This window comes from Pseudochaenichthys georgianus, chromosome 13 (genome assembly GCF_902827115.2).
Source record: "Pseudochaenichthys georgianus chromosome 13, fPseGeo1.2, whole genome shotgun sequence".
NCBI classification, from domain to species: domain Eukaryota; kingdom Metazoa; phylum Chordata; class Actinopteri; order Perciformes; family Channichthyidae; genus Pseudochaenichthys; species Pseudochaenichthys georgianus.
Genome location: NC_047515.1, coordinates 2,240,525 through 2,253,666, shown reverse-complemented (window position 1 = coordinate 2,253,666; position 13,142 = coordinate 2,240,525). Strand labels below are relative to the sequence as shown.

Sequence of the window (13,142 nt, the reverse complement as noted above, 5' to 3'; positions counted from 1 at the left end):
AATTCATTCAATTAAAGTTGGAAACATTTTCTAACATATCTTAGTTGCTAAAAAAGGCACAATAACTTATTGACCTAACAAGCTTGAAATCTACCCTTCATATTTCCCCTTATTATAAGCAAACTGAGTGAGCTGCCAACTAAATAAATTAAACCCTAAGGAGAGCTGGGATATAGACTGTTTTTTTCTTAAGGCATTTTCAAGTATAAAACTAATGTACCTACATTTGATTAATTTTGCTTCTAGTGAGTGGCCCAGCCCTTCGTATATGTTTCTGTTCCCTCGGTGAAAAAAGTTTGGACACCCCTGCCTTGTGGTTTTCAATGTGACCGTTGAAGGACTAAACTGTATAAAAACTCTTTATCAACGCTTATTAAGTACTCACTATGAACAATGGAACTATTATTTGTTGACGTGTATTAATGTATATTGTGCTGCAGTTTCTCACTTTAGCCATTTGAGGGCAGTAAACACGTGAATATCACCAAGGCAGACACAATGTCATGCTAACACTTTCCGGTTGAATACCAGAAGATAAAACAAGAAAATGCATAATTGCGTGCACTTGTTTTTTTTTGTATTAACAAGGGAAACTGGTAATCACACTTTCAATTGTTTTTCTTTCTTAAACAAGTTACCAAGAAACATTTTCAATTCAGGTTCTGAACTTGTTACAGAATAAGCCATTTTACATTGTGGTAAAATAACTTTTACTTTAGTGTACCTCTGAACACTGCCTCCATCACTGGGTCCACTCTGACTGACCGTAGCACGCAGGCTTTTATTTTGAAAAACATGAACTGGGAAGAGGATGACCATTGTTGTGAAGAGCACGAGTTTTCTTTCCCCCCTTAACGACAACATTGTAGTAACAAAAGCCATGTCTTTTATTACAACATTTTAGAACAGAAACGTATTGTTAGTGGGAATATACAGTGGTCACAATGTCAGATTTGGAGGTGCAGGTAGGCTCCATTTTGGAGATGATGGTAAATGCGACAGTAACAGAAATTAGTAAAGTTATCGGCGGGTCTGCAGAAACATGTCCAGAAATGTCATCATGTGAGACTGAAAACACACACGGGTCCTCGGAGGAGAAGGTACGTTTAAAGTCCGGTGTGTAACATCTGTCGGTAACAGCCTCCGCTGTCTCGGGGCTCCCTCCTTCTCTGGCTGCTAAACAACCAGCTGAGCATAGAAATAGAAGAGCTAGCTAGCTGCTTTAGTTAGCTTTCAACGGCTTAACTTAAATAAGTTATAACCACTCAATGTAGGACTGCTATGCTAGGTAGAGCGCATCATTTGGCTGAATTGATGTAATTATGTAGCCCTGGTTGACCAACAACCCAGAAAATCCATCTTTGATATTAATTTGGAGTTGGGTAGCAGGCCCAGGCCTATCTATCTGCTGTATGTCTAGAAGCGGTTCAGCTACAGGTTTACTCAACGCGACCAGCTGTCAATAACAAGCTGCTTTTTTCACAATGACACAGAGGACAGGTTTTTGACTGGAATTCAGCCATGTCAATGTATGTATATTATTTATATATATACATATCAATATATATATATATATATATATATTGATATGTATATATATTGATATGTTTTATGCATTTAGTTAAAATAAAAAGTCTGGGAGAGATGTTTTTAAGTGAAAGTCCTTAATTTAACTTTTTAACGAAGTCAAAATATACTTGGGTAGGAGGCGAAATGTTCTAATTTAGCAGAATTACATATCAGAATAATGTCCTTTATGGTATTGTATTACATTATTAATGCTTTAATATGTTCCTCACTGTAATGTTGCCTCTGATAAACACAGGTGCTGCTCACTTGTCTTACTTTGCACACGGCTCGGCCCTTTAGCCCTGTGATAAACAAAGTCAAGTCATGTTTTAACCTTTGAAAAGACATTATCAATGATTTGTTCATTTATGTTTAGTTTTATTTATATTCATTTGATCTGAAAAGTAGCTTAACTAGTAGCTAAAGTTATCACACAAATGTGGTTTAATTCAAAGCAGCAACATATGAAAATGCTTTTCAATTACTCAGTCACTTTTTAGGGTAAATTGTTAAAATATTTACATGTTAGCATGAAACAAACATTTGTTGAGTTTACCAAAGTTTTAAAAAATCATAAAACAAGATTATAACAATATTGTTTTAATTAATCTCCTATACTCTATCATTATATCCTTCTAAAATGTATCAGAAGATGTTTTGCGTCTGTGATGTTCCTTCAGGTGATCCAGTTCAGCGTCTTCCTGACGTCTCTGGCTCAGGAAGCTGTGGAGAAGATCTGCCAGCTCTTCCTCGACTGTTCCTCTCTGCTGCAGCTGGAGGTACGTCTCTCTCTGCCAGGCACAGGGCCTCAAACAGTTTACGAAGAATAGTTCCAAAGCAGAACATTTCACTGTGATGTAAACTCTGGCGTTTGATAAGCTGGAACCAGCTGCTTTGGGGCATTTGTGCTTTTACAAAAACGTCTGTGGATTGACTTATTGATAAACCGTCTCATTGTTTCTTTGCTAAAGGTTTCCCACAATAAGGGCCATGCAAGTGTGGACTCTGATTTTGGACAAAATCAACAATTCAAAAAGAATCTTAGCATGTGAGAAGAAACTGTTTAAACTAAAATGTCTTTGATTGAATTAGTTTCTTTGTCACTAAAAATAAGTTAAATGTTACATAATGAGCAGTATGTTTGTATTGAGAAGACTAACATTGAAAGTGTCTGTTATTTTTTAGCAATACCACATTTCAGGTAAAGATGATTCAACCCACTAGAACAAGTTTACAATAACCTTTACGAAGGTCTAATCCTATCAACATAAAGGGATATTTACCAGTGTTCAAACTATTTGATATTATCTTACAAATATCGCCATGTTATGAAAGGTTGAAACAATGTGATTTGTTTTTTAAACTAGGGCTTTCATTTTTCAAAATGAGGAGAAACATTCTTGAACCGACAGTAGGACTTAGAGAAGGTTTGTCATTATAGTACATTTTAGGATCTTTTCTTAGCACAAAGTGTTTTTCTTTTTTTCTTTTACTGGCAGAAATGGGCTTCCATACATTATTGTAAAATATGTGAGGAAAATCAGATGACTATGAAGTCCTCACATTCCATTTGTCCTGATACCTTTAAAAAAAGCCTGGGTTTGTCTCTGTAGGTGACACAGGGTGTTTCAGAGGTGGAGGACCTGCAGAGGAGACTGGAGGAGGCTGAGACGGAGCTGAAGCTAGTGCTAGAGGACAGAGGAGGCCAGGAGGAAGCAGATGAGCTGACGGAGGAGCTGACGGAGGAGCTGACGGAGGAGCTGACGGAGGAGCTGACAGAGGAGCTGACGGAGGAGCTGACGGAGGAGCTGACGGAGGAGCTGACAGAGGAGCTGACGGAGGAGCTGACAGAGGAGAGCAGCGTAGCGAAGGAGGACAGGAGGGCTGAGACCAACGGAGCAGAAGGAGAGCCTGTGCAGAGGCAGCGCTCCGGGAGGAAGAGTCGCAGAGGTCATCCCTGTCTTCTTTTGATTCATGGGACACTGAGTGCAAACTTTGTTAATATTTAGCTCACCTTTTGCAAAAAGTGTACATTTGGGCCTAATCAAGGTAGGGAACCTGCTGTACAAACAGAGGTTGTTGAGGTACTTGTCATTTACTTGTGTCATGTATGTCACTTATTTAAATGTATGGTTATACTCCTCTAAAATGATTTAGTAGCTTTAGTTATACAGATTCAGATATCAATCTAAACTTCCAATCAGCTAATACATTTTTAGGATTTTGAATCCAGGAAACACTTATAACAGAATATTCTTGCTACTTTATACACAAGTCAAATATCTAGAAGCTGCTTCCTCTGTACCACTGTACAGAACAGTAACTTTAATTTAACAACTTTAAGTTAATTTGAATAAAAATACCAGTAGATTCTTCTTAACTGTTTTTGTTTTGTGTTTTTATGTTCACTTAACTTTGTCGACAGTATAGGAAGATTGCATTTGAGTTTTCACATCCAAAATTGGATTAAATTGGAACTTATTGGAGGTTGTCTGATGAGCCCAACAGAAAGGCTGAACCCCTGTTTCTCCATGTTCACAGTCGGGGCTGGCGGAGATGCTGGAGTACAGAGGTCGCCTATAATCCACCTGTGGAAAGGCAGAACATATGAGGTAACATGCTGTTTCTATAGATTTTCTGGAAATCTTCATTTGAAATGGCTTTATTATTGGTCTCCCTTTTTACGCTTCCGTCTTTTCTTAATGATTGATTTCTAAAGAAATGTTGCCTGCTGTAAAAGCAATACATTTCAGAATCTGGCTCTCATTCAGCCACAAGAACGTAATTGGCATTCCACTTCATCCAAAGGTGCTGGGTGGGGTTTATACTGGGGAAATGTTTCTTTATGGCGCTGGGTTTGTGCACAGAAAAGTGTATTTGGATGTAAGGTGCCTCGACCAAACAATGAAAAACAGGAGCTAGACCTTAAGTTAACAACTAAACTAACTACTGACAGGCATACGTTTACCTCATTAGTTACATAACAAAGTAACTCAAGCAATCAGAAAGGCCAAAGCCAACTTCCTCATAACAATAATTAATGACGCTAAAGTTAACACTAAAAGAACTTGGGTACAGATTAAAACCTTGATGGGAATCAAGCGTTAGAACTTAGTGTTAGAACTAAAAGAGAATGGTAACCTAGTGCAAGACTCAGAACAACTTGCCATAGCTTTTAATACATATTTGATCAACTTTGTAGACGAGATTACACAGAATTGTCCCTTAAGAGCAGAAAACATTATCAAAGTCGACGAAAGTAAGATGTCCTTTTGCATTCAACCCATATCGGAATTAAAAACCAAAACAATTATTAATTCTCTTAAAAGTTCAAGTTAAGGACACATACGCTATGGATTCTGCAATGCTTAAATCACTGCAAGATTACCTAGTCTGCCCTCTTACCCAAATCATCAATTCATCTGTATTACATGGGACATTCCCAAGTGCCTGTAAGACTGCAATTGTAACCCCCATTTTCAAGTCAGGTGACCATCTGAACATCAACAACTACCGTCCAATTAGCATCTTACCTGTAGTATGCAAGGTGGCTGAGAAGTGGGTGTCAGAACAGCTTGTCTCCTTCTTAAACAACAGTCATTTCAACTTCATCCCATGCAGTTTGGCTTCAGGGCAAATTATTCAACCGAAACAGCCAACTGCTTTTTTATAGAAAAGGTCAAAGCAATGGTTGACAAAGGAGGTGTTGTTGGTGCAGTATTCTTGGATCTACGCAAAGCCTTTGATGCAGTCAACCATACGGTCCTTCTGTCCAAACTGTCGGCTTTTTACTGCTCTCCATTAACACTCATACCTGGATTGAATCATACCTCACTGGTAGGCGTCAGCATGTTATCGTCAATAATCGACTCTCTCCAACTCTAGACTTAAGCACCGGAGTACCACAAGGTTCAATACTTGGTCCACTTCTTTTTTCCCTATATATGAATGACCTGCCATCTGTCTGTCCTGATGTGGAAGCACAGCTATATGCCGATGACACTGTGATATATGTGCATGCCAACACAAAGCAAAAGGCTGCTGATAAACTGACCTCAGCTTTCGTGCTGATCACTAGCTGGCTACACCGCTCCTGTCTTCAGCTTAATGTCAACAAAACAGTGGGAATGTTTTTCACAAAAAGAAAATACGACATTGTTTCAGGATCTCAGGAGGAAATATTGATATTTTGCCGCAGGTTAAGTACCTGGGAATCATTATTGACTCTAATCTAACATTCAAAACACAAGTCAAAAAAGTGACCCAAAGAGTAAAGGTTAGCCTAGCAAATTTTAAATACATAAGAAACCCAATGACATTGAATTCTACCAAACGATACATGAATGCCATGATCATGTCACATCTTACATACTGTCTCACAAGCTGGGGGCAAACAAACAGCTCCACGCTGAAGCCACTAGCAACCCTGTACAAACAAGCCCTCAAAGTACTGGACCAGAAACCTAACCGCTCCCGTCACTGTGCCATCCTCAACAAGCATAACATCCTGAGTTGGGAAGATTTAATAAAGTATAGTAACATCGTTCTGGTGTACAAAATCCTGCGTAACGTAACAACACCAGACGGACCACTAGAAGCTCCACACGGGCGACCTTTCAGTCCCATTCAGGAAGAGTACTTTTGGTCAGTCATCATTCTCGGTCACCGCAATACAAAACTGGAACTCTCTACCCACTCAAATCAAAGACATACATACATATAGCACATTTACAGCTCACTTAAAAACATGGTTCACTGAGAACTACACCTGCACACACTAGTCTGTGTTGGATATGGCTTGTGTTACATGTTGTGTTACATGTTGTGATCATGGATGTTGCCCCCCTGTTGTGTGATTGTGATGTGCTATATGTGACATGTAGTAACGTGTGTTGTTATTGTTCTCTTTTATCTTTTCGCCTTTCATCCTTTTTTGATAACAAATGCTGTTTATATATTGTGATTTTAAGGGTGTCTATTATCATCTGGCTGGGGACAACAGCTGGAAATGAGCAATGTTGACTAAAGCTGCTCCATTTACTGTTTTGCTGTGAGAGTTGATCAATGGGGACTGTACACGACACTATAAACAAATAAACTATACAAAACAAATGATGTGTATTGTGTATGTTTATTGTAAGTTACCCAGACATCATCTTTTGACTCATGTCCACATTCTCTCCTTTCAGGACAGTGTCCAACCAGTGATAATAAAGGAGGAAGCACTGGAGGCGTTGGCCGACCAGGCGTCCTCTGACTCCGGTCAGTACAGAGAAGAGCCGGGCCAGGACAATGACGACGACCCAGACTACCAGGTGCTTTTACAAATCATTCATTCATTTAATGTTTTATTTTCTGTTTGTAGATTTTTTTTTGTTGTATTCCCCTTTATAAAGTAAATGACTTAATATACACACATATTCCATCTATTTCGAAATGATGATGTGAGTGTGGGGAGCAGTTTATGTTGAGAATATAATGAACTACACCTGTTAATGGAGCTTACCACCAAAAACAGTAAAGCAACAGTGAGTTTAGAGGCAATGAATCAAGAATTTCTTAATTTCTTCTGTTAGATGGAGCCAGACGATCCAGATGACGGTGACTCAGGATTAACTACCAGACCTAGACGTGTTGTTAAGCCAAAGTCCCTACGAGATAGAGCGAAGAAGGAGAACCAGAACCAGCAGCCTCTGAGCTGCAGACTCTGCAGGAAGACGTTCACCAAGCTGCTGCACCTGAAGGCCCACCAGGCTGCGCACGGGACCAACGCAGAGAAGCCTTTCTGCTGCTCTCAGTGTGGCAGAGGCTTCTCCTTCCAGCGGAGCCTCAACGCTCACATGCTGCTTCATACGGGTGAGTGAAGTACCGAGCTGATGGACAGGTCTGAGAAGAAAAGCCAGTGCAGAAACGCCTTAAACCTGCATTCTTTCAAACGAGCAGCAGGGGGCCAACTTCTGACATCATGTATTACTTTTACTTTATCAGTTTATGGTCTCAACTGTTGGTTTACAAGTGTCCATAACAGCATGATGATCATTTTGTAAATTATAGTCCCATTTAGAGTAAAATAAGCTGGAAGCTTTATGGCAGTGGTGTCCAAACTCTTTTCACTGAGGGCCACATACAGAAAAACCTACGAAGGGCTGGGTCCCTCACTCGAAGTGAGGTATATTGCCTCATAAGTTAAGTAATAAGTAAGCAAAATCAATCAAATGTAGTTACATTATGCTTGATATTTGAACATGCTTTAAGAAAAAAACAGCCTCCATCACAGCCTCCATCACAGCCTCCATCACAGCTCTCCATCATAGCCTCCATCACAGCCTCCATCACAGCCTCCATCACAGCTCTCCATCACAGCTCTCCATCACAGCTCTCCATCACAGCCTCCATCACAGCCTCCATCACAGCCTCCATCACAGCTCTCCATCCATCACAGCCTCCATCACAGCTCTCCATCACAGCTCTCCATCACAGCTCTCCATCACAGCCTCCATCACAGCCTCCATCACAGCCTCTCCATCACAGCCTCTCCATCACAGCCTCCATCACAGCCTCCATCACAGCCTCCATCACAGCCTCTCCATCACAGCCTCTCCATCACAGCCTCCATCACAGCCTCCATCACAGCCTCCATCACAGCTCTCCATCACAGCCTCCATCACAGCCTCCATCACAGCCTCCATCACAGCTCTCCATCACAGCCTCCATCACAGCCTCCATCACAGCTCTCCATCACAGCCTCCATCACAGCCTCCATCACAGCTCTCCATCACAGCCTCCATCACAGCTCTCCATCACAGCTCTCCATCCATCACAGCCTCCATCACAGCCTCCATCACAGCCTCCATCACAGCTCTCCATCACAGCCTCCATCACAGCTCTCCATCACAGCCTCCATCACAGCCTCCATCACAGCCTCCATCACAGCCCTCCATCACAGCCTCCATCACAGCCTCCATCACAGCTCTCCATCACAGCCTCCATCACAGCTCTCCATCACAGCCTCCATCACAGCCTCCATCACAGCCTCCATCACAGCTCTCCATCACAGCCTCCATCACAGCCTCCATCACAGCTCTCCATCACAGCCTCCATCACAGCTCTCCATCACAGCCTCCATCACAGCTCTCCATCACAGCCTCCATCACAGCCTCCATCACAGCCTCCATCACAGCCTCCATCACAGCTCTCCATCCATCACAGCCTCCATCACAGCCTCCATCACAGCTCTCCATCACAGCCTCCATCACAGCTCTCCATCACAGCCTCCATCACAGCCTCCATCACAGCCTCCATCACAGCTCTCCATCCATCACAGCCTCCATCACAGCCTCCATCACAGCCCTCCATCACAGCCTCCATCACAGCCTCCATCACAGCTCTCCATCACAGCCTCCATCACAGCTCTCCATCACAGCCTCCATCACAGCCTCCATCACAGCTCTCCATCCATCACAGCCTCCATCACAGCCTCCATCACAGCCTGCATCACAGCCCTCCATCACAGCCTCCATCACAGCCCTCCATCACAGCCCTCCATCACAGCCTCCATCACAGCCTCCATCACAGCCTCCACAGGGTTTCATTGACCTTGTTACTGAAAGTGTTGGCAGCTCAGCCCTTAAAACAGAAGCCAGTACAAGCTGTGTTTCTCAGTCTTCCTTCACAGCCCGGACAATAAGGGGAAATATCAAGGGTATATTTCAAGCTATTGGGCTTTTTATTATCAACTAAGATTTGTTTTTAAATATTTTCAACTTGAATTGACTACATTTTTTGAAAGTGTACTATTTAACACATGAATTATACTGCTTAAAATCAGTTTACATTTATACTTAAGAAGTACAATAAAGGAAAAGCACAGGTTTCTTGGGTGTGGGCCATATTCCATTAGACTTTTAGAATTGCCACAGTTGGCCCCCGGACCGTGGTCTGGACACCCCTGCTTTAGGGCTATGTTGTGATTGACAGGTTGCTGCTTCAGTGTCCTGGTGTTGTGAAAAGCTCAAAGTCTAAAGACAAAAACCCAATGTGTTTTCAGTTAATGAAAGGTAAACTATGTTTGTTGCCTAAAAATATCTTCATCAACATTCTCTTGTGTCTGGTTCCAAAAAATAATATGGCGACTGCTAAAAGGCCAAACTAGAGGCTTCCAAACTGTAGTTGCCACACTAACGTGTGATGTCACGGTGACTACTTCCAATATATTTGTTATAGTCTATGGTTGTTATACTGAAAATAATAATGCCTTATAAAGATTTGATGAGGAATATCCACATTAACACACATAGGAAACGTATTTACGCAGACACAGTGATACAAGGATTCATTTTGAGTTCTGTTGCTGACCCACATATAAATATGTTCAATTTTCACTAGCACTAAAGGTTTCACTTTTTCTAGGCCATTTATCTGGTTTATCAAAATGGGGGTCAACGAGTGAGATGAGACAAAACCATACAGTATAGTGTCATAAATCCGAAACAATGAGCTAAAAGGGGCTAAAACTCACTAGAGATGCTGACCAGGGATAATTGTGTTTTAATAAAAATGTCTATTAGAAAACATATAACCTTTGACAATGTCATATTCTGTTAATCTTATCCATCTACAGGTGAGAGACCACACACCTGTGATGTTTGTGGGAAGGGCTTCACTCTGAAGCAGCTGCTGAGGAACCACCAGCGCCTGCACGCCGAGGTCCGGCCGTTCCGCTGTGAGCAGTGCGGGAAGAGCTTCTACCGAGCACACGGCCTGAAGATGCATCAGATGGTCCACACGGGGGAGCGGGCCTACAACTGCCAGTACTGCAACAAAAGCTTCACCATCCAAGGAAACCTGCAGCGCCATCTGCGCATCCACACGGGGGAAAAGCCCTTCAGGTGTGAGACTTGTGGCAAGAGCTTCAACCAGGCGGACACTCTGAAGGGCCATCAGCGGATCCACACCGGGGAGCGCCCCTTCAGCTGTGAGACCTGCGGCAAGTGTTTCATCCAGAAGAGTGCCCTGAAGATGCACCAGAAGACCTCCCACCCGGGCTCCAGGGAGAGGTCTCTGGCCTGCGTGGCGTGCAGCACCACGGTGACCTGCGTGGACTCGCTGCGGAAACACCTCCAGACCCACGCGGCCACCATCCCCTGTACGTGTGTGATCTGCGGCCGGCGGCTCAGCTCCATCACAGACCTGCGCTCCCACCAGCAGCACCACACAGTGGACCGGCCGCACAGCTGCGGGCTCTGTGGGAAGAGCTTCAAGTCGTCCAGTTACCTGAAGATTCACCTGAAGACGCACAGCGGGGAGAAGCCCTTCTCCTGCGACATCTGCGGACGCATGTTCACACAACACAGCAGCCTTAAATCACATCAGGTGGGTCTGCATTAGCTATTGTTCAACTAAAGTGCCAAGTAGAGTGAAGATGCTCCTAAAGGGGCCATTTTGTGCTTTTGGGGGTTTTCCCTCTCCTGGAGTGCATGTGTTCTATAGGTTTTTGTGCATGTAAAGGGTATCCAAAGGGTATCCCTGTGTTTCCTCCAGAGGGAGTTTCTCTCCCACACACACTATATATATATAGACTGTATAGCAACATTCATGTTTGAGGAGCTAAACAAAAAGGTGGGAATCCTTTGCTAAAAACAAGCTTTAGTCCGAAAAAAAATTCTTACACCTTTAAAGTTGATAAGTTGTCTGTAGTTGGTAGGATACGAAAAGGGAGCCCACAGACCTCATGTTGAGATGAAATAGGAGAAACCGCAGCGCTGACTCTGCTCTTCTGGGTACTTACAGATGCAACACACCAACTTCCTGTTTCCATCTGACCCTGATGTTGGTTGTTTAAATGTTCTAGTTTATACAACCAACATCAGGGTGAAACCTGTATCTTTATGTGTGTCATAGAACAGGCATGCTCTGAGAACACATTTTTGACTAATGTTTTGTCAGTTTTCTGGATCCTGTGTATGTTCTGACGCTGACAAATGAATGTTGTTGTTGGCTTATTTATTTAAGCTCTTTAGTGTGGAATTGTTCCTTTTAGGATGTGGTAACATTATTATCAATGAAATGTCCGTAAAACAGGGACAAAGAAGGACATTCTCATGAGCAGGTGTATTGAAAGAGAATTAATATGACCTGAAACACTTGTAAGAGCAACTTTTAGGTTCAGGTTGAGAATAAGAAACATGTCTCGCATGAAGCCTGATTTGATGTAAATCTTTATTCATGATTTAAACATTTTAAATCTTACATATGAAAATGATTAAAGTCTTTCGAATGATCTTCTTTTCCAAAGGTTGTCCACACAGGAGAGAAGCCGTTCAGCTGCGACACATGTGGGAAGTGTTTTAGCAACACAGGGAACCTGAACAGACACCAGCGCATCCACACCGGGGAGAAGCCGTTCTGCTGCGACACATGTGGCCGCAGCTTCAACCAGGGAAATAGCCTGAAAGCACACCAGCAGATACACACCGGGGAGAAACAGTTCATGTGCGACAAGTGCGGGAAGAGTTTCTCCTACCTGAGGAACCTGAAGGACCACAAGTGTTTCTACGTCTGAAGACTCAACTGTGAAGAGGACGAGGACATAGGGTTGCCTGAACCCAACAAGGACTATATGAATGGATGGATAGTAAAAGATTGGTTTTCCAGATTCAAAGCTACCCTCAATGAACATGTTGAGGAAAGATGCAGTGTGGGGTTTGGATTTGTGGAACTGTAATTTAACAGCCTTAAGTTAAAGTCGAAAAAAGGTTCAGGTAAGCACCATTATAAAATCAGCTCAAATGATTTGAAGCTGGATACTGCTGGACAACAAGAGTTAAAACACATTTTATTTCAAATCCGCCATCCAGGAGACCATCTCTCCAACTTATTTGGCAAATGGCTTGAATGACTTAAACATTTACAAGCTGTTTTCATTTCCCCTAGTTTTGCCAGGTCTCAATATTATTTGTGTGAACAGATGGATCATCCTTAGTCAATGACAATCTGTGAATGTAAAACACGGTCCACAAATGCAAAAAACAATTTTGGAAACACTTTAGTGGGGATTTCCATTTACAGATGTCACAATTACACACGGTAACCAATGTGTTCACACATAATATTGAGACAAATCTATCTCCATATAACACAAACAATCTCACCCTCCACAATTAACATTAGGCCGTCTTTAGCCGACGGATGTCCAACTACGAGCCTGATTGAAGCTTTAAAAGTGTGGCTGACTTTTCCTGCAGCATTATAATCTTTTAACAACCACATTTAAGTTGCACGACCATTTGAAGAGTGATTTGTTTTTTAGTGTTTTTTTTATAATGATCGCCAATAGAAAAATAGATTAAAAAAATACAACTGTGACTTTTGGAAACAACGTTGCCTTCTGTGCAGTAACGAGCCAATGTGCCGGCGGAGATACCCAAACAGGGATTTTGTAAGAATGTGTCATCTGTTACCTCTCTTGTGGAGTGGATATTTGTTATGTCTCAACTGTGTGTGTCAAACTGATAAACATTGTTATTTAAATCATTTGAGCTTTTTCTTGTATTGCTTTAATAATGCATTGGAGA

General features: G+C 42.2%; 1 protein-coding gene across 1 annotated transcript; it reads left to right on the top strand.

Moving 5' to 3' along the window:
- Nucleotides 1-818: 818 nt before the first annotated feature.
- Nucleotides 819-13,101, top strand: LOC117457515 (oocyte zinc finger protein XlCOF6-like). Its single transcript, XM_034097654.1, has 8 exons — nucleotides 819-1,100; nucleotides 2,250-2,348; nucleotides 3,183-3,519; nucleotides 4,111-4,181; nucleotides 6,759-6,884; nucleotides 7,146-7,425; nucleotides 10,190-10,941; nucleotides 11,864-13,101. The coding sequence occupies exons 1-8, from the start codon at nucleotides 945-947 to the stop codon at nucleotides 12,128-12,130; spliced, it is 2,088 nt and encodes a 695-aa protein (XP_033953545.1). The 5' UTR covers nucleotides 819-944; the 3' UTR covers nucleotides 12,131-13,101.
- The last annotated feature ends 41 nt before the right edge of the window (nucleotides 13,102-13,142 follow it).

Coding starts and splice junctions, on each gene's coding strand:
- LOC117457515 (XM_034097654.1), top strand. CDS start 945: ATGTCAGATTTGGAGGTGCAGGTAGGCTCCATTTTGGAGATGATGGTA. Junction 1,101..2,249: donor ACGGGTCCTCGGAGGAGAAG/GTACGTTTAAAG, acceptor ATGTTCCTTCAG/GTGATCCAGTTCAGCGTCTT. Junction 4,182..6,758: donor GGAAAGGCAGAACATATGAG/GTAACATGCTGT, acceptor CTCTCCTTTCAG/GACAGTGTCCAACCAGTGAT.